General features: G+C 40.0%; 1 protein-coding gene across 5 annotated transcripts; it reads left to right on the forward strand.

Annotated features, from left to right (window-relative positions):
• The first annotated feature begins 290 nt into the window (after positions 1–290).
• LOC131234496 (uncharacterized) lies at positions 291–23253 on the forward strand. 5 transcript variants are annotated; one of them, XM_058231423.1, is made up of 5 exons: positions 294–1424; positions 1807–3222; positions 18863–18977; positions 21589–21683; positions 22752–22876. In XM_058231423.1, exons 1-4 carry the CDS (start codon positions 576–578, stop codon positions 21681–21683), a joined length of 2475 nt encoding a protein of 824 aa, XP_058087406.1. In that variant the 5' UTR covers positions 294–575; the 3' UTR covers positions 22752–22876. The 5 variants fall into 5 exon arrangements, 4 of the variants coding, with proteins under 4 accessions (XP_058087408.1, XP_058087406.1, XP_058087407.1 ...); XR_009165726.1 differs by lacking the exon at positions 21589–21683 and adding an exon at positions 21969–22068 and having other exon boundaries at positions 295–1424; positions 22752–22885; XM_058231425.1 differs by lacking the exons at positions 21589–21683; positions 22752–22876 and adding an exon at positions 4189–4251 and having other exon boundaries at positions 291–1424; positions 18863–18980.
• Positions 23254–23947: the final 694 nt, after the last annotated feature.

The raw sequence follows: 23947 nt of genomic DNA on the forward strand, positions 1-23947 counted from the left end.
AAGACTGCCTATTGTATGTGTTTTGGCCAAAATTTTAGCATAAAATGATCTTTCAAAAGATATATGGTCTGATGAACTGCTTGGATCTCTCAGTATATGTACACGTGCGGCGCTTCTGCGTTTGGCGCTTGAAATGCGCGCGGAAGGGCTTGGAACTACAATTCCCTCCTCAATTCCTGTCCCCACAGGGGTATTTTCGTCGTTTCACCTATAAACCGGGTAGGTGCGTGCCTCAAAATATCCTCCCCTTGACGAGCGGGAAAAAGCGGGTATCAATCTCGTCCGTCCGATATCCATCCAACGGACCTCCTAAGTCGGCAAAACTCCCCTTGGACAAAACCCTAGTCTTCTCTGCCTCTCTCTGCAACAAGAAATACGTGACCCTCATAACTGCTGAAAGAAAATAAAAAATCCCCAAATTTCTCTAAAACTTCGACGCCATGAGAGAAGGAAGATCGCTCTGAGTTCTCTTTCATCTCGACCGTTGGAGTCCTTGGTCATTTTACTAACGGTAACGATGATCCGACGATTCCCGGAGCCGCTTTAAATGGCGTCTTTCCAGATCCCTCCTTACCATGAGACGGCGATTCGTGAAATCTCAGACACCTAGGGTTAGGGTTCGGAAGCTCTTCGAGTCGGAGTCTGAAGAGGAGAAGATCGCGACTTCTAGGGTTAGGGTTTTCCCATCGATGCCGTCTGTCGGGACGAGGCGTTCGACGAGGGTATTCGTTCCGAAATCCGTCGCGAAAGCGGTCGATGCTGATGTGGCGGCGCCAGCCAGGGTATTGCGGTCCGGGAAGCTGCTGAGGCCCGTTTTCGTTGCAGGGAAGCCAGCGGGGGAAGGGGATTCGGATGATGACTGGTTGCGGTGGTTGAAGCAGGAGGGTTTTGGTGCGATCAACGGCCGGGACGATTCAATGGTGGAGTGCGATCGGACGGGATCGGACAGTAGGGATGGATCGGCAGTGGCAGTGATGGAAACGGCGGAGGATTTGAACCGTCGGATGTTTGGGATTGTTTATAGCCGCAAGAGGCGGAGGTTGGCAGCTGGAATTGCTGGGGCGGATGCTGCTTCTGCGGGCTTGAAAGATCGGATGTATGGAATTCCGTTCGTTCGGAAACAGAGGAGGAAGACAGTGAAGACAGCAGGGGCAAATTCGGAAAATTTGCAAGAATGTAGAGTTGTGGAGAATATCAATTCTTCTCTACCTCCGAAGGGGAAGGTCATTGTTGTTTTTGTGGAATCTTCTTGGAGTAGTTCACATCGGTTTCGTTTGTTTCTGCTTTCTGTTTTGGGGTGGATGAGGCAGTGCAGGATGAGACTGTCGGACTTTTGTCATTTCTTGTTATCTGACCCGATGGCTGGAGCTTTCACTCAGTGTGGCATCCGTTTCTGTTCTGTAGACAACATGAGTTCAGAAAATGTGAGTTTTTTTTCTTTAAGCTGTTGCTGTTGAGTTGTTGCATGATGCTTGGTTTGACTGACAATTTCACCAGTGTGGCCCACCTTTCAGTGGCATGTGCCGTTAACCTCTGATGGGCTCCATCATAAATGGCCTCTGGCGCTGAAAATCTCTTCCATTGGACAAGTCTACTGTCTGATTGCCAGTCATTGAACAGGAAGCTGAGCTGCATATGGCTAATAAGAGCCGATGAAAGGGTTTTTGGCGATGGCCCGTTTTTGATGGGGCTGAACAGAAGAACGGACTAGGTTGGTTCATGGATATTGGCCCTTTCTGATTGCGCTGTAGTAATGTGAGTATTCTGATCTTTCTTTCTTTTTTTCTTCTTTTTATTTTTGTTCAGTGTTTTTCTTGCAGCAACTCTTGTGGGGTTTGCATTATTTTTGGGGCTCGACAGTTCACTCCTTTGGTTTCTCTAAATTGTGCTGCACTTCCTTCTTATTTTATGAGCTTGCATTCAAGTATGATGCTTCGGTCTCATTTTCTTCCAAACTTTCTTGAGAGATTCCTAATGGGTTTGTTGGACAATGCTCGTGGAGATACCATTGGCTGCAAAGAACACAATTCCTGCATTTCTACGGCATCAGGTGTTACCAGAAGGGAAATTATGTCTTCTGGAATTCCTGCTGCAAAGAGGAGTGTTATGGATTGCTTTGGCCAAGGAACGGAAAATGCTTCAAGAAATCTAGCCACTCAGCACAATTTGGAGTTCCGAAAACATCAGAGGAGGAGGACTTCATTGAGGTCTGCGAGAGTTCCAAAGTATCCCTTGGACTGGCAGAATGAGATTTTGCGTTCTGAACCCTATGGTGCCAGGAAGCTCAATTTAGCTACACGTGATAGTGTACTTGGGCCTGGCCGTGGAAAATCTCTGGATGCATGTCTTAGTGAATTCTTTAGTGTTAGGGATGAGTATGCAGTATTCTCTTCTCCACGAGCTAAACAGGGGCAGAAGAAGTTGAGAAATATTCCCAGTGAGAAGATCAAGGAATTGAAATCAGCCTTGGTAGATCTGAAGCAGAACATAGATTCAGTACGCTGCAGCACAAACATTTTGGTTATTGAATCTGATAGGTGCTGGAGAGAAAATGGGGCTGAGGTCATGTTGGAATACTCAGGTTCCAAGGAATGGATGCTTGCTGTGAAAATTCGAGGCTTGACAAGGTACTTGCACAAGGCTCAAGAAATGAGACCTAGCACTGTCAATCGTTACACACATGCCATGATGTGGACTGGTGAGAATGGTTGGAAGCTAGAGTTTTGTGACAGAATAGGTTGGCTCGTATTCAAGGAGCTTCACAGGGAATGCTGTGAGAGGAACATGCAGGCTGCTTCTGTTAGGATAATCCCAGTACCTGGAGTGCAAGAGGTTTCCGGTTATGGGGATAGAGAATCTGTTCCTTTTGTGCGGCCCGATGCATACATATCCATGGGAAGTGATGAAGTTGAGAGGGCTCTAATGAGCAAGAATGCCAGATATGATATGGATTCTGAAGATGAGGAGTGGCTGAAACAACTGAATTACAATTTTCATGACAGTGAAAATGGTAATGTCAGTTATATTTCAGAGGATGACTTTGAGAAGATAATATTTTCTCTTGAGAAGGCTGCGTATAATAATCCAGATGATGTCTCTGACAAGAATAGAGCAATTAGTCATTTTCCGGATTTAGGGAGGAGGGATATGGTCGCTTCTATCTATGATTACTGGTTAAGAAAGAGGAAGCAAAAACGATCGTCGCTGGTTCGTGTTTTCCAGGTATTATGCACCTTACTGTTTAAATCTTCTCTCTGTGCCATCCCCTATTTGTTGTATTCAGATATTTTTCTGGTGGAATATGATTTTCTGCCATTTGGCAGTTTGCACAAGTTTTGTTCTGGTCAACATTGATGTAAACGTCAGCATACTGAATATGAGTTGAAATGTCTGTCTAAAACTTCTATGATTGTAAATCATCATTTCAATTGCATTGTTTATATTTTTATGCATTGAATATGTTTACGTTGGTCTTGGCCTCATCTGAAATCTATATTTGTAGTGGCAATCTTTAGACTATACTCAGTATTTCCTGAATGATGTTCCAAGTATTCGGTGAGGTGAAAATGTTTCAGTCTTCCTTTTCTGTTCATTTATTCACTCTCATAATTTTTATGGTTGTGTTAAACCTTGTCATCGTGAAGGCATGCATCCAATTTTTTCTAGAATTCCCTCAAGATTGGAGAACCTTGTTTCATATTAATCTCCAAGCTTAACCTTTTTTGATGAAATATCCCTTAGCATGCGCCCGACATAAAAGAGGATTTAAATTTTGGATAAAGAAAACTGACTGGAGCTTCAGAATCAAGGGAAGAGTGGTAAAGTCAATGCAAAATGTTTAGCCATACATATCATTCTGTCACCATTTTTTTTCCACAATTGGAAGGAACAGGTAAATATTAACATAACGGATATTACTTGTTGTCCATGTTATGGACTGAGATGAAAGTTTAGTTGTATGATCCTCAAATCAGGTGCTGCTTCTGCTCCTATCACGCTCCACTCCTGCTTTGCATTGTGCTTTGGAATATTTCTTCCGCTCCGGATTTGAATTGTGCTTTGGCATCATGCTCCTGCTCTTGCTTCCTAGTCATTTCTACTTTCTACTATTTTAATATAGATCCTTCCCTTCTCCTGCACCCAAATCTAATCCGTTGCCTTTTCGCTTTACGCTCTATGTGACCATAGATGAAACTGTTCAATGGGTGAAGATTGTGAGGGGTGCAATGATTGGACCGCATGACATGTTAAGTATGCTGCGACATGATCATCTTTTCACTTTTGTATTTATATATGAACTTTCGAAAATCACATTTGATGAAAATTGGAGAAGCCCTATAAACTTGCATGTCAATGGGAAGCCCCAAAAATCTAATCCAAAAATGGGTCCTATGAAAATTTGGAGGCTTTTGGGGTGGTATTCCATCGTTTCCTTTTGTGTTGCCCACCTGATGATTTGATTGGGCTGATTTTTGGTACGGCCCATTTCCATGTTGGGTGATCTTGCTGGACAGTTTGGATGTTATACACACCATCGTTGGCCCCACACAAACTGCTTGTTCGATTTTCTCATCTACAGCTAATTGTGTGTGAGATGTAATCTGTTTTGATTGGTAAAAAGAAAAGACAGTAGTTTGTAAGGGAAGGAAGTAGAATATATTTCATGATGGGGGACCTTGCAGGATGGGTTGGATGCCAGCTACACTCCATGGTGGTCCCCATACCCAAACAGTTGCACAATTTTCTCTTCTTCCACAGTTCCACCCCCAAACATACACAGCACAGGATGTTAAGATCTCATATTATCTATCTGATGTGCAGATATGGAATAAAAGCGTCCATGCAAACTTCGTTGTATCTCCCAAAATTAGTTAATATTATGTTGTGGCTACTGACTTTGTTCTTCCACATGCATTCACATACTACATACATAGATAAGTTGTCTAGTTAAATACCATGCTTCCAAAGTGGCATGATGTGCTTAGTTTGAGTGAATGAAGGCATGATTTATGTGCATATGCATCATCAGGTAAGTGCCTATGGAATGACAGGCCAAAGTTGGCTGGCATGATAAGAATGTCATTGCTTGGCCAGCTGAGACCTCTGCCCATGGCGTTCAAAAAAGGTCACATCAGTTGTATCGACTGATACGTAAAGGAAATGGTCATCCTAGTTACGTGATACTTACAGGCCAATGCAACAATAAAGTGCCCATTTTGATTTTTTTTTTTTTTAATTTTTAATTTTTAATTTCAGTTTCTTTTGTTTTCCACTTTTTTCTTCCTTTCAGCCACGAAAGGAGCTTAGAAGCTAATTTTAAACAAGATATAGAGGTCTACTCGAGGATAAGGCCCCAGTATTTGAGAAAGTTTCGATGAATTTAATCAAAGTGGACCGTTTTGTGAAATCCTAGAAGAGGTTTAAACCATCCGTTTTTCTCATTTTCCATCTTTTTGTTGTGTTTGTCTAACGGGCCCTGATCTTCCATGGTTCATTTTTGTTCGATAAGGGCCTATTTGGTCGACTTTTAGTAGGTCAAGTTTATCCGCAGGGGTTTGGGCAAACAGCAAGTGTTGTGGGTGTGCTCCCCACAGACGGGAGTTCGATTCCCCTCCCCAGGATTACTTGATGCATGTGGTTTGTGGGTGATTGCGTGCATCCGCAGGGAATAGTCTCGCCTCAAAATGGGGTGGGGACACCCTGACGTTAAAAAAAAAAAGTTTGACATTGCCCGACCAAATAGCATCCTTACCAAAGAATGGCCCGCCACACAATCGAACTCTTTAAAAAATAAGAATACGTATTTGGAATCATTTTGAATTTTTACCAATAATTTTTGAGATTTATTTTCCCGAAGAAAAATGGCCGTTACAGGGCTACATATTGGCTGGCAAGCTGGCAGATATACTGGCGAAAACTGTTATGTAATGCCTTGCCTTTTAATTCCAGGTCTATGCTTTTTCTGTCACATTCCTATAGGGCCCAGTGGTATATAGCTGATTTATTAGCTGAGGAGACTTGTAGTCATATTAATGTATTGCAAATCACCGTCCATTGTTTAATGTATGGTCGATTTTTGTCTTCTTTTTCTAAAAAAATTGCTTTGATCAATCACACAAAAGAATAGCCTCTAGTGTCCAATTCTATTGCATTGAAATCTAAAGTGATTTCCAGGTGGTTTAAAAAGCCTAGTGGCTGGTGGACATTGTGCTTCGGCAGGTCTTGCATATATATACTATAAGATGTGCAGAAACATCAGTAGTATTGGGTGTGGATAAAGCAAAAATTTATGTGCCTTTCTCTGGCCCCTTTGGGTGGGGGACTCCTTGAAAGCTGCAGCAAAGTTTCTTAGTGAAGGTTTGGGGATTTTTTTCCCTACAAATTTGTTGGGGCCATTAATTGTGGAAGGTGACTCTAGGAATGTTGTATCTTGGTTGACCAATGGTTCTTCCGAGCATGGAAGATCTTCCATTTTCGTGGGACCCATGACACTGCCTCTAAGCTATACCTCCTATTTACCCACATGGGAAGAGATTGTAACAAGTTGACCAATGTATTTGTCAAAGGAAGTGTTCAACAGATTTCTTTTTGTATGGGTACTCGTTCCCTCTCCCTTGATATACTACTTCATCTTCCAGTTTACTCATCTTCATATTCATAAAAAACAAATAAGTAAAAGAACTGGAGGGTTCATAATGGTCCATTGCAATTGATGCATTCATTGCTGATGAGGTCATGATTCAATATTAGGAATGTTGATTACTGCATTAGGGCCTGTTTGGCCGGACCTATCCCACGGTATTAGGAGGGATGGGATCACGATATCCCGGGATATGCATGATGAGCCAAACGGACCCGGTGAACCTGTCCTGGGATATAAGCAATCCCATGGATCTTAAAACAATCCACTGACATCACCATCATTACCTTAAAATTGATCCCATCCCTTGGTTGAACGGATTGGAAGGTAAAATCCCGGGATATGCCGGGCGTGCCAAACAGACACAGTGAACTTGTACCGGGATATAGCAATCCCATGGATCTTAAACCAATCCACTGACACCACCATCATTACCTTAAAATCCATCCCATCCCTCCTAATCCCATGGGATTTGCCTGGCCAAACAGGTCCTTAGTGTTTATAGTTACTGAAACAAATTAAGGCTTAGAAAATTGGCATGGACTATCGACGCTATGCTTCATTATGGATATGTCACTGACACTTAAATATGAAGTGTAGGACATTAGTAGAACACCTATTTTTAAAGCGTCAAGTACCATATCATTTGCTATATTAGCCCTGTGCTTAAGACTTGTACCATAAAATATGCCTGGCTCCCAATCAATTAGCAGTTGGACCCAGTTCTCTATTGTTCTTTGTTTCTATGATGAACATCAAGTGGCAGTTAACATGATATTTGGTTCATGTAACACATGTCCAGTGTTGTCAAAATCCTATGATTTAGGATTTAAGATTTGAGTAAAATCTTAAGCAAAAACGTTTTGAATCCCACCTCGAATCCCTGTTTATATGAATCATACGATTCTATGATTTGAATCCTATGATTTATGATTCAAATCCCGATTTACAATTCAAATTGTACTTGTTCTATTCTATTTTAAGCTTCAATTGGCTTTCATTTTATGTTTTGAAATTGGAGGGGGCTTTAAGAATAATATTGAAAAGGTAAATTATTTTTTAAGTTCTTTATAAGAGATTAAATGTCACACACACACACATTCTCATCAATGTTAAATCATGGAGCTTTTTTATATTTATTTATGAATTCTTACTTCTTAATTGGTTGAAATACCAAATTGATGTATGACTTATCTAGAATGCTTTTTTGGATGGTTATGATATGATCATGTTGATTTATTATATTTATTGTGTAATGATAGTTAGAAATCAAAATATCTTTTTTCGTCGGTGTACAAAATCAAATATTGCTTTTCCAATGTGATTCTAATTCAAGAAAGGTAACAATAACATTAAATTTTAAAGGATCCCTGTATGTTTTTTAAGGAAAATTTCTTAAAAGACAAAAAATAAAGGAAAGATAAGAATCCTTTAACACTATCTTGACACGATATTACTTGGTGCATATTGATGACAAAAGGATGATGTTGATGAGTTTTTAATTTATTTTTCTGGTTTATTTATATTTTTTTCAAACTTTTTAAGAAAATCATAAAAAAATCTTACGAATTACGAAACAATTTGTGATTCAATATGATTCAACCCCTATTATGATTTGCGATATGATAACAATTTTGACAGCATTGCCATGTCAAGTGCAATCTTTGGAAAATCTTGGATGGAGAGGGTTGAAAAGATATTTTCAGGAGGGGCCCATGGGATTTAGATAATCTTTTTATGGGTTCTGGAACAAGTAGCATGGGGTTCTTCTCAGTGTCATGAAGGCTTTTTTCCTTTCTTCTTAATCAATAACCACATTTTATTAAAAACATGAAGAAAAGCACTTATCAATTTACAAGTGGATAATATTATGGGTGACAAAGAGGGGTACTGGGCTGGGTGTTAATGCACTTTGGCCACTATTTGCACTTGTATGTTTGCTAAGGCTGTGTGCTTATGCTATGTAGCCAAACCATAAAAAGGTCCCAGGTTGCACTGATTAGTTTGTGGTGTTCACAGGACCAATTGGAGATCCAAAACAGTCAACCAATTGTTTTCTTGGTTCCATAGGACCTATCGGGTGTGGCCTATACTGTGGATCAAGTGGTCTGTGGGACCAACGGAACCATTCGTCCAAGTTTGAGTTCTAGCCATGGGTCATATATAGCCATATCTAGCCATATCATGTAGCTAGGGCTCATTGGGATGACTGTAAATTTTGTAGGTGGTAAATGATTTGCAGGTGTAAATCATTTACAGCCTGTCCTGTTTGGCTTTAAGCTGTAATATGTTTACAGGTAAATAATTGTCTATGTTTGGATAGCTTGTAATTGTTTAGAGGGATTTCATTTGCCGCTAAAAGTTCAAAATTGTAGCCGCTAGGCTGTAAATGATTTGCAGGTAAATGAAATCACAGCTTTACAGAGAGATCGCATTTGCAGCTAAAAGCTGTAAATGATTTACAGTATGAAAATTATTTACAGGCATTTTGCAGCATCCAAACATTGTCTGTAAATCATTTACCTGTATTTAATTTACAACTAGCCCAATTTACAGGTGTTCAAATGACCTCTTAGGTTGATTTAGTTCTAGGAGTTTCCAGTAAATTGTTTAGCAGCAGGCTTCCTTTATTTAGAAAGATTTTCTTTATTGTTTATATTTGTTTTGAACCTAAATTAAGAAAGTTGGGTCATTGTTATTGCCATTTGTGTTGAACCTAAATTATGAAAGTCGGGTAGTGGTAGGAAAGTAGAAGCTAGCCTGCCTATATAATACATGTCTTGTGTCTTGGACGTGGGCATGTGTGAATCTCTGCTTCCAAAGTGATTGATGATTCTTCTACTTTCTTTCGACTGGTTTGATGCCCTAGAAGATTATTGGAGTCTTTCGACAGTCTGTATCTAATTGTCTTGATTTCTGCTATTCCGAGGAGTTTCTGTTAAAGATCTTGCTTTCAGAGATCTGGTGCATGCATACTTTGCCTTTTACCCTCTTATTTGGGAGCAAAAAAACTCTGTACAACATCAACCTTGGTATCAGAGTTTCAATACTCAGTCCTGCCTCTGGTCCCAACAAAGAATAAATAAATCAATAAAACAAAAACAAAAACTAAAAAAGGCAGTTCTTATTTCTCAATGCCCACTCCCATAAGCTACAGGCCCAGGTCCAATCCTGCTCTCTAGCTAAGCCTATGCCTAGGCCTCCTGCGAATGTCCAACCCAATCTTTAGCTAAGCAACAAGGCCTGTGCTCCAATCCAACCTGCTGAAGTACTCAGCCCACTAGTGTTAAATAAGTAGGGTTGTCCTGACCTTTGTTTTGGGCCTTTATCCATGTTTGAGTTCAGGCTCAACGCACTTAACTATCGGGCCTTTACAGGCATGCCCATGCAGAGTGCGTGGACCTTGAGGGCCTGTTTGGTTTTCCAATTACAATGGTAAATGGCTGTAAATGGGTAATGATTATTTTCTCTTGTAATTGTGTGGCGACATCACTTATATTTAACTGCAATGATGATTTTGCTACATTGTCTCGCCCACAAATGACGAAAATGGTAGTTTTATAATGTGAAAAATGTAATGATTACAATCTACTTTACCTATTTCCTTTACATTTGTATTTGACTCTTAATTTATGAGCCATAATTCCTGTTTAGACAAACACCTGGAAATGATGATGATGGCTCATTTGCTTTGCATTTCATAGAAAATTGGAAAACCAAACAGGCTTAGTCTTTTGCCCATTCTTAAATCTAGCAAAAGGTGTGCCAGTTTTGGCTACCGGCCCCACTTCCACCCTCTAGCTGCAAGGTTCCCATATGGAAGGCTTGCCAAGAGCTTCTTTTGATTGCAGAGAATCTGAAATGTAATGGCCTCACTTGACACATGCTGCAGGCAAACCTGTTTACAAACAATTAAGACTTCATTTCTCAATGGTCAATAAACTGGACAGTTTGTCTATGCCTATGAGGCGCTGGGCTATGTTGCTTCATTGGGGTCACTGATCAAGCATGGGCAGAAGCTTAGGTGCTGATGCACCATGCATAGTGTACAATATGACGTTTGCTAATTCCACATGCATGGAGCCCTGCCTTGAGATCTGAGCTTTCCATGTGGTTGGAAACAAGGTGTTGTCTAAAAAATCAGGCATTTTCTCCCAGGTGGGCGACATAATAAACTGAAGGTTGAAATTTTTTTTTTCCTCCTTTTGTTATGTTATGATGTGGTCCACCTGGGGTTTGAAATGGCCTGATTTGTGGGCCAGAAGATTACACCTGATGGACAGATCTGATCTGCCACGTGTTCCGTGTTGGTGTGTTTTGTGCATGTTGATGGGCAGGGCTCCCACACGTGGAACAATCAAACCTCTATAAGAGAGTTTTGCTTGAATTTGATTCTCTCTCTCTCTCTTTCTGTCTCTCTCTCTCTCCCTGGTGCTTAGCTTGTTTGAAGTGTACCTATGCATGGTTCTCAATAGACTGACAACCCTACGGTGGAAGACATGATGGCATTGAGAAGAGTGCTGGGTGCAGTATAATGGTCTCTCATGCTTTGTGCTCGTTCCATTTGTTTTGTACGACTGTGTTGTGGCTCATTTTATAATTCGGTTGTAGTTTCAGCATTTAAAGTGACAACATGGTGCTTGGAATGTTTTTTTGTGTCACTCTCTCTCTTTCTCCCTGTGTGTGTGTGTGTGTGTGTGTGTGTGTCACTTTTGAGAAGTTTACACATTTTAATATTTTCAAGGGGTTGTGTAGCCTTTAGGTGAACTGCCTAGTCTCGTTGAGTGTTTTGTTTCATCTGTTGTCATGGTCACCAGGGTCTGTTAAGCTCTTAAGCATGGTCAATTCTGATATTGTTGATTTGTCCTCTCTAAACCAGACTATTTCTTTTGCATAGTTTGGTCAACAAAAGTTCCTCTTCCCCTTAAATATTAGGGCCTGTTTGAAATCATTGATTCCATGGGAAAAGAAAATAGTTTTCCTTGATTTGACGTTTTTTCTACAATTTGATTTGCAACAAAAGCAGATTACACATAGTCATCGTTAGGCTTTTCCATGTCCTTATTTCTGACAGAAAAAAAACTAGTTAATCTAATGAATATACAATTTCACATGAGTTTTCCTTCCAAATCAAATACAGTCTAGCTTTTGGAATAATTTATTTTCATCTGATGGTGGAAATCATCGTTACTTTTCAATTTCTCTTCCCCTGGAATTCATGATTTCTAACAGGCCCTAAGTGGACTTTTCAACAAGATTTTTGCAGATTGAATTTTCTTGAAATGAATCATCATTTAATGTTTTTTCATGTGGAAAGAGGAAGTTTTTGGTTGTCATCTTGTTTTTGGCTGGCTGGTTATTTTGAATGGGGAGAGATGTACTTCCCTGACTCATGCTCTAATAAGGGATGCCATCAGGTACTCGGCCCATGCTTATTGCTTCTTATCTCCAACCACAATGCATGTTATTGCTTGAAATTTTGATGGAAAACTTCCAGTCTTTTGATGTACAGTTCTGTTTATTATTGCTTCCTCTTCATCTAAGATGCTATCTCTGTCCTTCAAGAATTAAGACATCAACACCTGATACGTAAGGAGACTCAATGCATACAGATCCATTGTTTGCGACATGCACTTTTCCTTGATGGAGAAGGTCCTGCTGCTTGGCAGCATTTTCCAGGAGTTAATACTGCCAGCATTCTCAGCAGCTCATTTTGGGAACCCATGTTCATTACTGATGTATGGTAATTGGTAAAAAGATGGGAGTGTTGAAATTGGTTATTATATTGGTGGGTGCTGGTATTATGTGCTATAGGGAGCGCTACTTATTGGCCATTGAGGGAGCCTTCAATGTATACCATACTTTTATTTGTTTGCTCCTTAATGTCTTGTTGCAGCACACTAGTGACTAGCCACTCTGGTATATGCTGGCATTTGTTGGTGTTGGTGAAAACACCGTTGCCATTTCATACTGTCTGATTTTGGGATATCCATTCCGCAAATGAAGAGTTATATAGGGAGCCTTGAAGGTAAACTCGATCATTGCTTGAAGGGGGGATCCCTGTGAAGCCAACTTTTGATGGTTGCTTGGGGGGAATCCCAGTGCGGCAGGAGTATGCAGGCATCATCCAGTTTGAGCTGGGGTGATGTGGAGAGTGCATTCAGAGCCTGCAGGAGTTTCTGACGCTGGTTTTAAAAGACCTGCTAAGATTCATTTGGGGCTGGTGTGTTGAAGGAGATTTTATGATAGACTGATTCAGCAAAGGAGATAAGGGAGATTTAGTGCAGAACACAGCTTGACTTTTCACATTTTGTAGGGAAGGGAACTAGGAAGTCATCTATGTTGCTGAGACTGGGTTTTTAGGCCCACTTTTGGGAATTTGTTTCTGCCGTTGTAATTTGGCTCTTCATTCTTTAAGAGAGTTTGAATTCCTTAATAACTGAAGAACTATAGGGCCTTGATGCAACAGGATTCTGGATATGTAGTCTGGGAGACTGGAAGAAGCCATATAGCCAAAATCCTATTGAATATTCAATTCATTGATAGAAGAATCGAGATAGGTAGTGCTGCAGAGGAAGATAAGAGAAAGGAAGATCCAGTTGCCGGAAGAGTTCGTCAAAGACGAAACTATGTAGAGACGCCTTGCAAAAAAAAAAAAGAGTAAAAAAGAAGAGGAAACTATGTGGAGACAGTGATCAAGAGCCCTATGGGTCTAAGAAGGAGAAAAACATATGCATTGTTTCGTTGTATGGCCAGCGCACAGGTTAATAGAATTCAGACTAGGCAAGTTGGTGCAGTTAAATGCGCTACACATACCCTAGGCACAACTGCCCCCTGAAATGCCTAGGCTCACTCTTGGAGATTCCAGGTGCAATCTTTTTAAGAAATTTATATTAACATTATATATCTTCTATATGGATACACATTGATTTTTGAAATAGTTTTAGATCTAAAACTATTTTTTTTTTTCAAAATGAAACAAAAGTAATTGTATAATTACTACATATTTTAAATAGAGTGACAATTAGATGCCACTTCCAAAAACTTATATCTAATCAAATATTCCTATGAACCAACAAAACCTAAAATTTCAAAATTTCCCCAATTCCCTAATCATAGAAACCATATTTCCATAAAATTCTCAATTCCTCTTAGGGCCTGTTTGTTTCACAAATTATGCAAGTAATGTAAAGGAAATTGGCAATGATTACAAATTACTTTAATCGTCTCCTGACATCAATTGCATTTGACTGTAATGATGGTAATTTTACATTGTTTGATTCATCCAGGGTAAAATTATAATGATGACAATTTACACTACCTCAATGTCCAATTATAAACAAAATAAACTAATGTTGTTGTTTGGATTGGAGATTTTCATGATAATACCATGAAAAGTTCAATGATTGCAAATTACTTTACCTGTTTCCTAAATACATCCGCATTTGACCAACGATTCCAATGTTTGGTTTGGCCATAGTAAAATCATAATGATGACACATTTCCCTTGCATTGTTGGGGCAATATGGTGAAACAAACAACCCCCTAGCTCAAAACCCCATGTCCCCAAATTACTTTTTAAAAAAACGTTCCCCCTGTTCTCAACCATAATGTTCTGATTTACCTAAATTCCTTCCCTCATCATCATCTAAGCGTCATGCCAATTAATTGGGTTTGGCTACATGAATCCTGTTTCACCATTCCACTCATTCAAGCTGTTTAACCCAAAATTTCCTAATTTCCCATGGGGATGTGTTTTCCAAAAAAACCTTCAAAAAGGAAGTGGTTTGGTCCATGCCACTTCTATCCATCAGCTAGAATGTGCTGAAAACCAGCCACTCTTGAAGAATGGAAAACTCTTTGGCAACTCAGCCTGGTGGATGCTCATTTGTTGATTTGGAAGGATCAAAATGGTCACAATGTTAAAGGAATTTACCTGTTGGTTTCTGAAGTCTCATATACAGTCAAATGGCTTGTTTACTCTTGGGGTCAAGCAGCAAACTGTAATCCCCATTCTGTGTTTGGGGAAGATCCACCTTTATTATTATTATAATTATTATTTTTTTTTTTTCGGGTGTGTGTATATCTTAAAGTTGGGATGTTTTCGATCTTCGGACCATTTTCTTCTCAATGAACTTTCTTATCATCCATCAATAAAAAAAAATTCCCTGACTCCCTGAATTCCCTAACCTTAAATAAAAAATTTGCTAAAAATCCAAAATTTTGCAAACTCTAAAAATCCAAAATTTCAATTTCCCCAAATCTTGTAACTCAAATTTCCTAGTTGCCCCAAAATTTTGTATCTATCTTGTGTATGACACAAATGGAAACTCAAATTACTCTTAAGAAGCCCAATGTAGTGCTTAAAATACCAATAGTAGAAAGAAATCAAGAAAAAGACTTCATGAATTTATAAACAATCTAAGAAATTTTGGAGAGTTATTTTTCATAAATTAAAGCTTTATAAAATACAAATGTGGAATAAGTGCTCCAAGGAGCTTTATAAGGCTTCTTTCTCCCTTAATGGGTGTCAACTGTCAAGATACCAAAAATAACATTCTTTGAAGTATCCAAGAAGGGTAGGTCACTCTACCGCCAGAAGGGCCGCATGGAATTTTTTAGCTGCCGAGTTGTTTAGAAGGCGCTTTCCATTCTACGGTTCCTCGGAGCGAATGGTTAGGCAGGTAGTACGGGCCCTCTGACTTCCAGCTATGTGTTGTGCAGCTCTGCAAAGTGAGGGGGTTCCCAAGCTTGCTGTGCTAGGAGAAGAGAAGCATAGGTGGCAGTCAGGCGAACCTAGGCACAACTAGGCAAACAAGTAGGGATGGTGCCTTGCTTGGGGCTTAGGCAAGGCATAAGTGGCTCAAAATGCCCATGTGTGCATCTTGTTGCTTGCCCAAAATGCCTATGACTACATTGGCTAGTCAACAACATTGAGGTAGAAGAGCTGAGGGCTTGTTTGTTTTGCTGACTTCCCTGGCAATGCAAAGTAATTATGTCATCATTACGGTTTTACCATTGTCAAACCAAACACATGAATTGTTGGTCAAATGCAAATGTATTTAGAGACAAGTAATTTGTAATCATGGCACTTTTTCATGTAGTTACTATAAAAATCTCCAATCCAAATAACAACATCGATTTATTTTGATGATGATTTGACATTGAAGTAATGTAAAATTGTCAATGTTATAATTTTACCATGGATAAATCAAACAATATAAATTTGCCATCATTGTGGTCAAATGCAGTTGTTGTTAGGAGACAAGTAATTTGTAATCATTGCTCATTTCCATTACATTATTAGGGAAATGGGCGAAACAAATAGGGCCTGAATGATACTTGTACCAAGATTGTGAAATATTACTACAAATGTTCACTAAAGAACAAGGATATAGACTCAGTTTGGATACCTAGAGTTTAGGAAGATCTCTTGGGTGGAGGCAACAACATTCGAGGTCTTTGTTTGAGAAAAGGAAGTGCAGAATGCTTTGGTGCTGATAAGGCATCGGGGCCTGATGGTTCCCAATAGTGTTTTTCAAAGCTTTTTCGAAGGAGGTAAAGGACGATGTCATGATCTTCATCAATGATTTTTATGATAGTGGGAAAATGGCAAAGGACTTCGTGACTTCATAGACCTCATTCCAAAAAGGAGATGGCTGGAGATCTTTTGAAAGAGACAAAAAAAAAAGGAAAGAAAAAGAAAAAGGAGCAGATCTTGAAAAAGGCTTACAACAACAATGATCGAGACTATCTGGACTACATGCTTAGAAGGTTGGGTTTTGGGGTGTGTTGGAGATGATAGATGTGGGAGTTAATCTCGTTGCAAAATGTTCAATGTTGGTTAATAGTTCCCCAAAAGGTTACTTCAATCTTTGGTGGGTCCTATGTGATAAGATGGGGCATGCTGCCCCCTTCTTGTTTGTAATCGTCGTAGAGGTGCTTAGCAGGATGTTGGAGAGAGCAAGAGAGGAGCTTGCTAGAAGATTTTGACATAGGTTGGAATGACATTATTGTGATGCGCATATAGATTGCTGATAGCATGCTATTTTCTTAGACGTTGCTGAATAAAAAGTACTGAGCTTGTGAATTGTGATGTATCCTAAGGTTCTTCAGAGCAATTTCAAGCTTGAAGATTAATCTCTAGAAAAGCGAGATGTTGGGTGAAAACATGGAAAAGATTTGAGTTCGTCCCTGGTAGTGGTGATGGGATGTAAATTTGGATTGTTGCCCTCAACATATCTTGGGTTGCCACTATATCAATTTCTCAACAAAATTGCTATGGGATCCAGTTGTCTCCAGTATGGAAAGAAGGTTAGATGCTTCAGGAATGTCTGTCTATAGGGGGAAGGCTAACCTTCATCAAGGTGGCAATGGCTTTGATGCTGAAGTACTTAATGTCCCTATTCCGATGCCCAACTAAGTGTGCTAGCGAGGCTTGAGAAGACTCAACAAGTTTTTCTTTGGCAGGGCACTAAAGCAAGCAAAATACAAATTCCATTTGTTGGAAACAAAAGGGGGTGTGCAAACCTACTTCCAAAGGCGTGTGGGCCTATGGCCTTTGAAGGTGAAAAATGAGGTGCTTTTAGGTCAGTGGATTTAGGGTACGTTTGTTTTACCAATTACGACAGTAAAGGAAAGGAAATGAGCAATGATTACAAATTACTTGTCTGGTGACATCAGTTGTATTTGACCACAATAATGACATCAATTAGATTGTTTGGTTTATCACGGTAAAAATGTAATGATGACAAATTTACATTACTTCAATGCCAATTCAACCCCAAAATAAATTGATTTGGTGTTTGGATGGGAGTTTACTCTACAATACAATGTAACTTTGTATTGGTTACAAATTTCTTTTCTTGTCTCCTATTATATATACATTTGACCCTTGAAATATATGCTGTAATGCCTCTTTAAAGAAATATTGTGAAATAATAATGATGGCTCAGTTACATTGTTACGAAAATCTGCGAAACAAACAGTCTCTTGGCATTTTTCACTTCGAAAAATAATGCTTTTTGGTGGGATTTGGTGAAGTATGGAAGTTGGGATGATGATAGATGCACACCAACATCTTTCAGGCTGCTGGAAAGGAATTTTGTCAATTGAAGACAAGTTTTGCAAGGAGTGTCGGTGGAGATTCGTAATGGCAGCTCTACCAGCTTTTGGCATGATGGGTTGTGCAGAGATGCAGACATTGAGGACCGTTTCCCTTGCCTATTTCCCTTAGCGACATCCAAGGAAGCCAAAGCGGTGGAATGCTAATGATAGGTGGGGAGCCATATAGTTTGGGGACCAGCGTTTAGAAGGAACATGACTGAGGTGGAAGAGACTGAATTCAAGGATCTGATGAGATTGCCCTCTTCTTTGGTCATTGATCAAGATAGGGAGGATTTCTTGCTTTGGAGGTGGGACCCTTCTGAGATATTCTCCAACAGCCTGGCTAGGAAATCTAATGCTCTCCCTAGAGCAGTCGTCTTTGCGTGGTTTACTGGTTGTGATCTCATTCTTACACTGGACCGATCAAATTGCTGTCATATGACAATCGTTAATGGTTGTTGTTTGTTTCTTCAGGAGGGGGAATTGGTCAAGCATCTCGTCATGAACTGCCAATTCATGCATAAGATCTGGGAATGGGTGCTACATCAGTTCAACATGGCCTGGCCTTCCCATTGCTCCTTTAGAGCTTTCAACTTGAACCAACTCACTTGTGTTACCGGTGCAGCTCTTGGACTCTGTTACACATGTCCAAACCATCCATGTCTACTTCATCTTCTTACCTATTGGTGCTGCTCCCAAGTTTCCTTGAATGTGTTCATTTCTAATTCTTTCCTTCCTGTTGTCACCCATCTATCTTAGCATCCTCAGTTCAGCTACACTCATCCTTTGAACACGCCTTTTTTGTTTTAATTTTTAATTTTTAAACTTTTAAACTTTTAAATTTTTGATGAACATCCTATGAACTTGTTCATTGACTGCCATCATTCCGTCACACGTAGCATTAAGCATCCTTTAGAATATGGTGCGAACTGTGATTTGTATGTTATCACATCATGGTAGTTGTCTTTCTTTCTTTCTTTCTTTCTTTCGTTTTCTGAAAATCCGTAATTCAAATAATCTTGGATGTGTAATGTCATTTGGATGTGTTATGGCTTTAGTTATTCTAACCACTGGTCCATTGTTGTACACTGTAACTTAACTGATCTCTTTGGACAGGGTCCCCCTCCAAAAAGAACCGAATTGATTCAAAGACCATCTTTCCGGAAGAAGAGATCTTTCAAGAGGCAGGCAAGCCAAGTTGGCAGAGGCGAGCCACCAAGTTTCCTTCAGGGTGAGTTTTGTTGCTTCCGCATTTTGTTTTCTTCAAAAACAAAGATCTAAAGTACAAGTTCCTTCATGCTGCACCCATGTTTATTTTTAGGGGAAACCCGTGCAAATGAGATTGAAGATATGTGGCATGTATCATTAAAAAAAAGATATGTGGCATGTGTGCCAGAATTTGTGCAAGATATGGACCATTGATAATTTGGATTCCTTTCCCTGGCCCAAAACTAAGGCTGGTTCATTCATCAGGTGGGTGGAATGGGAATGAGAAAATGGATGCTTAGAAATATTGTCCAGCAGTCCATATTCAACCTACTTGTGTGGCCCACCTGATAAGTGGACCAGGCTGGTATTAACGCTAGGGCATGTTCGTGGGCCCAACCCAACGAAAATAGTCCAGATCTCACATGGTGACATGGGTGCTGCAATGAGATGGGCTGTTTCCCCTCAATCTCTGTTTGTGCGTATCTCCTTAGCTTTTTATTTTATTTTATTTCTATTTATTTGAGAGAGATACCTTCAATTTTAAAAAGTCAAAAGCCAAAAGCCAAAAGCAAAACAGAAGAAACTACAACAAGGAGGACATCATTGCCCCAAACCCTCCAAAAGAAAAGAAAAAAAGGACATCATCGCCCCAACAGCAAAAATCACACACTAACAGTCATACGTCCAAATAACTCCCCAGGTAGAATACCTAGAGGCCTAGCCCATCGTAAACCTTTATCAATCTGAAACATCTTAGCCAGAATTTAATGCTTTATTGTAAGCCTTTATTTCCTTTTTTTTTTTTTTTTTTAAAAATAAAAAATTATTATTTATTTATTTGAGAGAGATGCCTTCAATTTTAAAAAGCCAAAAGCAAAACAGAAGAAATTACAACGAGGAGGATGATAGACATCATTGCCCCCAAACCTTTCAAAAAGCAGAAAAAAAGGACATAATTGCCCCAACAGCAAAAATCACACATACACCCAAATAACTCCCCCTGGTAGAATACCTAGAGGCCTAGCCCGTCTTAAACCTTAATCTGAAACATCTTAGCCGGAATTGAATGTAGCAGCCTGTCATGGTTGTGGAAAGTTTGATTGCTCATTTCAGACCAAATTGACTGAAAGCCTGCCAATAGAGATTTTTTCCATAGTGTCTTTCTTGCAAGTCCATGGCACCTATTATGCCCTCGCAAAAATAATGCCTCAGACAACTTAGCAAGCACCCAATGCACAGATCAAACAGCAGAACAAAACATCCACATAACTTTCCCCATCTGGTGAAGACCTTAAAATGGATTCTGGAACCATCATCTTAATAGAAAGATATCCTCGTGTAACTGATCTTCCATGGACCATGCTGAACGTTGCATTCCAAAAAACTGAAGCTCTGCATTGCGGCAAAGCTTTCATAAACAACCCCCATAATCGTGCCATTTTTATATGAGATTGCTTGGCACTGAAAACCTCCTTGCTCCCCCTGAAATCTCCACATCCATCTACCGATTAATGCCGAGTTCATCAGGCTTCTACAGCTGACTCAATTAAGTGGAATTTGTGTTTATAACTAAGCCCTTCCATAGAAAGTCTCTTTGGATCCTTTCGAACTGATGGATCACAACCTATTGTGCATGGAAAATGTGGAGTTGGTCAACCACCTCTTCATCCATTGCCAGCTAGTGCGGTACGTGTGGTGTGGATTTCTTAGAAGCTTCAAAGTTGCATGGACTGTGCCAAACTAAGTGGGGGATTTGCTCATGTGATGGGTCTTCAGAAGAAAACTAGAGCTTCAAGCTAAGTTGATTGGTTTGGCTGTGGGATTCAAGCACTGGATTCCTGACAAATGACTTGAGCTTTTAGGACGCACCAAAGTCTGTCTTGATTCACCTGTTGTTTTCTTGACTTTGTAATGCAAAAGCTGATTTTCAGCTTTTTTAAAAATCATTTTAAATCTCTAGTTCTTTCTTTCCGTTTCTTTTTGTAAAATTTGACACTCATTTCACGAACCTCCTGGCCACTGAAAGGGATGCTGATCCAGTGCTTCTAAGAGGCACGATAATTTTTTTCCTTTACTTCAGATCGTATACTGTACAGGTGGCACATGTATATGGTGATCAGAACCAGGATGCTCTGGGCTGTGTCATTGATTGGCGACTTACACAAAATTGCTTTGATGGGATATTTTATTTTCAGCTTTTGAGAAGCTGCTTTGATTGGATTATCCTAATCATCTAATGAATGGATCCTTGTGCACTGAAATCTGAGCCATTGCTACTTTATTCTAGTGTCCATTTGTATCACACTGATTAGCAGTTAAGAGTCCAAACAATATGATATTTGGACCATGGGTCATGTACTATTCGATCTTTCAAATGAAGGGTTTTGATTACCATGTATGCCAATTGCCACATGCTACCTTCTGCCTATGCCTCCAGATGCACTGGATCCGTTCATCCACTCAAATCCCTCTTTTCCTTTCTTCAAGAAGAAGATTGATTTCCCCATTTTTTTAGGACCAATATTTTATATCTTTTATTAGCTATGTTGGATCGCTGTCAAAAACTCATGACAATCCAGAAGATAAATATATTAAAAAGGGAAAAATCTGAATTCTGGCCTGCTGCTCTCCAGCCTCCCCATGCTGGCATGTATACGCAAGATCTGGGTTGATAATTTTGTGGGCCTCACTGCATTTCCACTGCTGCACAAAAATAAAGCCGATTTAGGTAATCGGGTTTGCCACGGATTGTAAATTGAATGTACCATTATTTTTCTGTGTGAGATGTTATTCCCACTTTTTTCTTTCTTTTTCTTTTTTAAATGGTCATATTCTTTGCACTCTTTTTTCTTTTTTCTATCATTTAAAATAAAAATAAAAATACTGAATGGTGATATTCTTTCCACTCTTCCTGTGTGGTTGCCGGCGCCAACCAGTAATATTTTGTCTTTCTTTCTTTCTTTTTTTTTTTTTTTGGTGGATTAAATCTGCTTCGAATTTGAATAGTCAACAGGCAGTTTTATATTGGGACTGGTTTGATTGGAGATGAGCATTCTGGTATCTGCTTCTACTTAGCCGAGCCAATGAAATACTTGGTGATAGATGAGAACAATGTGAATACATCTTGCATTTTTTATTCATTATGTAGTGGCTTGCTGAGTCTCGGTGCTCACCTCCATGCACCAATATGGAGCTCCTGAGCCACACGGCCCACATGTAAGCCTTGCATCAGGTGACCCGGCCATGTAGATGATGCCTTGGTTCTATAAAAGAAAATCAGGTTAGTCTAATCATATGGTAGCCCAGACATGTACAAAAAAGAATGGAAGATATAGTCTCCAACAGTCCGAATTCAAGGTATGTGTTAGTCTGGTCACCTGATGTTTGGAACTGCCATGCCAGGGCATTTCCACATTGAATCCCACTACCACCTGATGCATGGCTTGGATACGTGTGGCTGCATCTAGGGCCTAGGCGGGTTTAGAATTTGCAAAAACCCATCACACAACAGAAATCCTCAATGATTCCTGTTTCAACAAAGAAAAGATCATGAGATTTACATGCAAGGGCGGATTGAAGAGTGAGAGTCAAGGCAGGTATGGCATATGCATGAGATTTGGGTCATTCAACAAGTAGGTCCGTGTACCCCTGATCTTGAACCCATCTGCTGTGTTGGCACGTGCAATGAATCTCCCCTTCAACCCATCTTCCAATCTCCATTTATTGGAGTTGTCTTAATCATTAGCTGTTCTTGTCAGCTTTATGGTCTGACGACTCATGTTGCTTGATTATGCAGCCGGGGCAAAACAGGATGCCATCCGGAGGGTACAGGAAGCCCAGCGTGCAGCAAGAAGTGCCTTGGAGGTTGCCCTGGTGAAGCGTAGGAAGGCCCAGATGCTGATGCAGAGAGCTGATCTTGCAACCTACAAGGCTGTCATGGCACTGAAGTTTGCTGAAGCAGGTCCAGGAGCTGAACCTATGGATATGGCTTCACTGATTCTTGAGTAATTACCAGCGATGGACAGGTGGAAATGTGATGCTGATGTGATTGGATCATCTGGCCTTTTTTGTCACAGAAATTGGATTTTGGCGGATTCCGCCATGCGGCGGTGGGTGCCCGGGGCGGTTTCTGCAGAAGCCTCTGGTTCAGGATTCAGAGCTGTACTAAAGAATCAATCTGTAATTGTGTATAGACAATATCTGTAGATTTTGTATTATTATATCACACCAAATTTGTAAAACTGAAATTTTCCGGTGATTGCAAAACGAAAGAAATACAGCGGAATTGGAAAGGCTGATGTAGGCGACAGTGGCACCATGATCTGTGTACATAGGTGACTGAGCTATTACTCCCTTTTCCTCTTTTTTTTTTTTTTTTCTTTTCTTTTCTATTCTTTTCTTTTTCTTTTTCGGCCCAACTGAGGATAATTCAGTGCATATGAAGCTGTTTGATTGCTTTTGGCCGTTAAGTGCAAAGCTATATTTTTCTTGTTATGTTTTTGTTATCCATTTCAGAGTGCCAGTCTGATTGCTAGGATCATCTGATCATGGCCCGTGTGTGTGTGTGTGTGTTTTTTTTTTTTTTTTTTTAAAACCTTTTTCTCTGCGGGTCATCGGTTGGGCTTTTATTATGATCTTAATGAGAGGAACATGAGTCATCAAAGCGAGCTGTGGCTTTCCGGGCATTCAGTTGAAAGGAATGCTCACATGCAGCTAGCTACTTAAAACCCTATAAATGTCCGGGCATTCAGTTTAAAGGAATGCTCACATCCAGCTAGCTGCATAAATCCCATGAACGTCCGAGCATCCAGTTGAAAGGAATGCTCACATGCAGCTAGCTATTTAAACCCCATGAACGTTGGCCAAATAGGTCTGGTGGTGAGGGCTGATCTTTGAGTGGCCCACCATGCGGATAGGCCCTTGTTTATGACTGATTGAGACGTGGACCAATTTCTTTGATTAGAGTTAGTCAATTCCTTTCAGCTATCATAT

Source organism: Magnolia sinica, chromosome 19, assembly GCF_029962835.1.
Source record: "Magnolia sinica isolate HGM2019 chromosome 19, MsV1, whole genome shotgun sequence".
Taxonomy (NCBI): domain Eukaryota; kingdom Viridiplantae; phylum Streptophyta; class Magnoliopsida; order Magnoliales; family Magnoliaceae; genus Magnolia; species Magnolia sinica.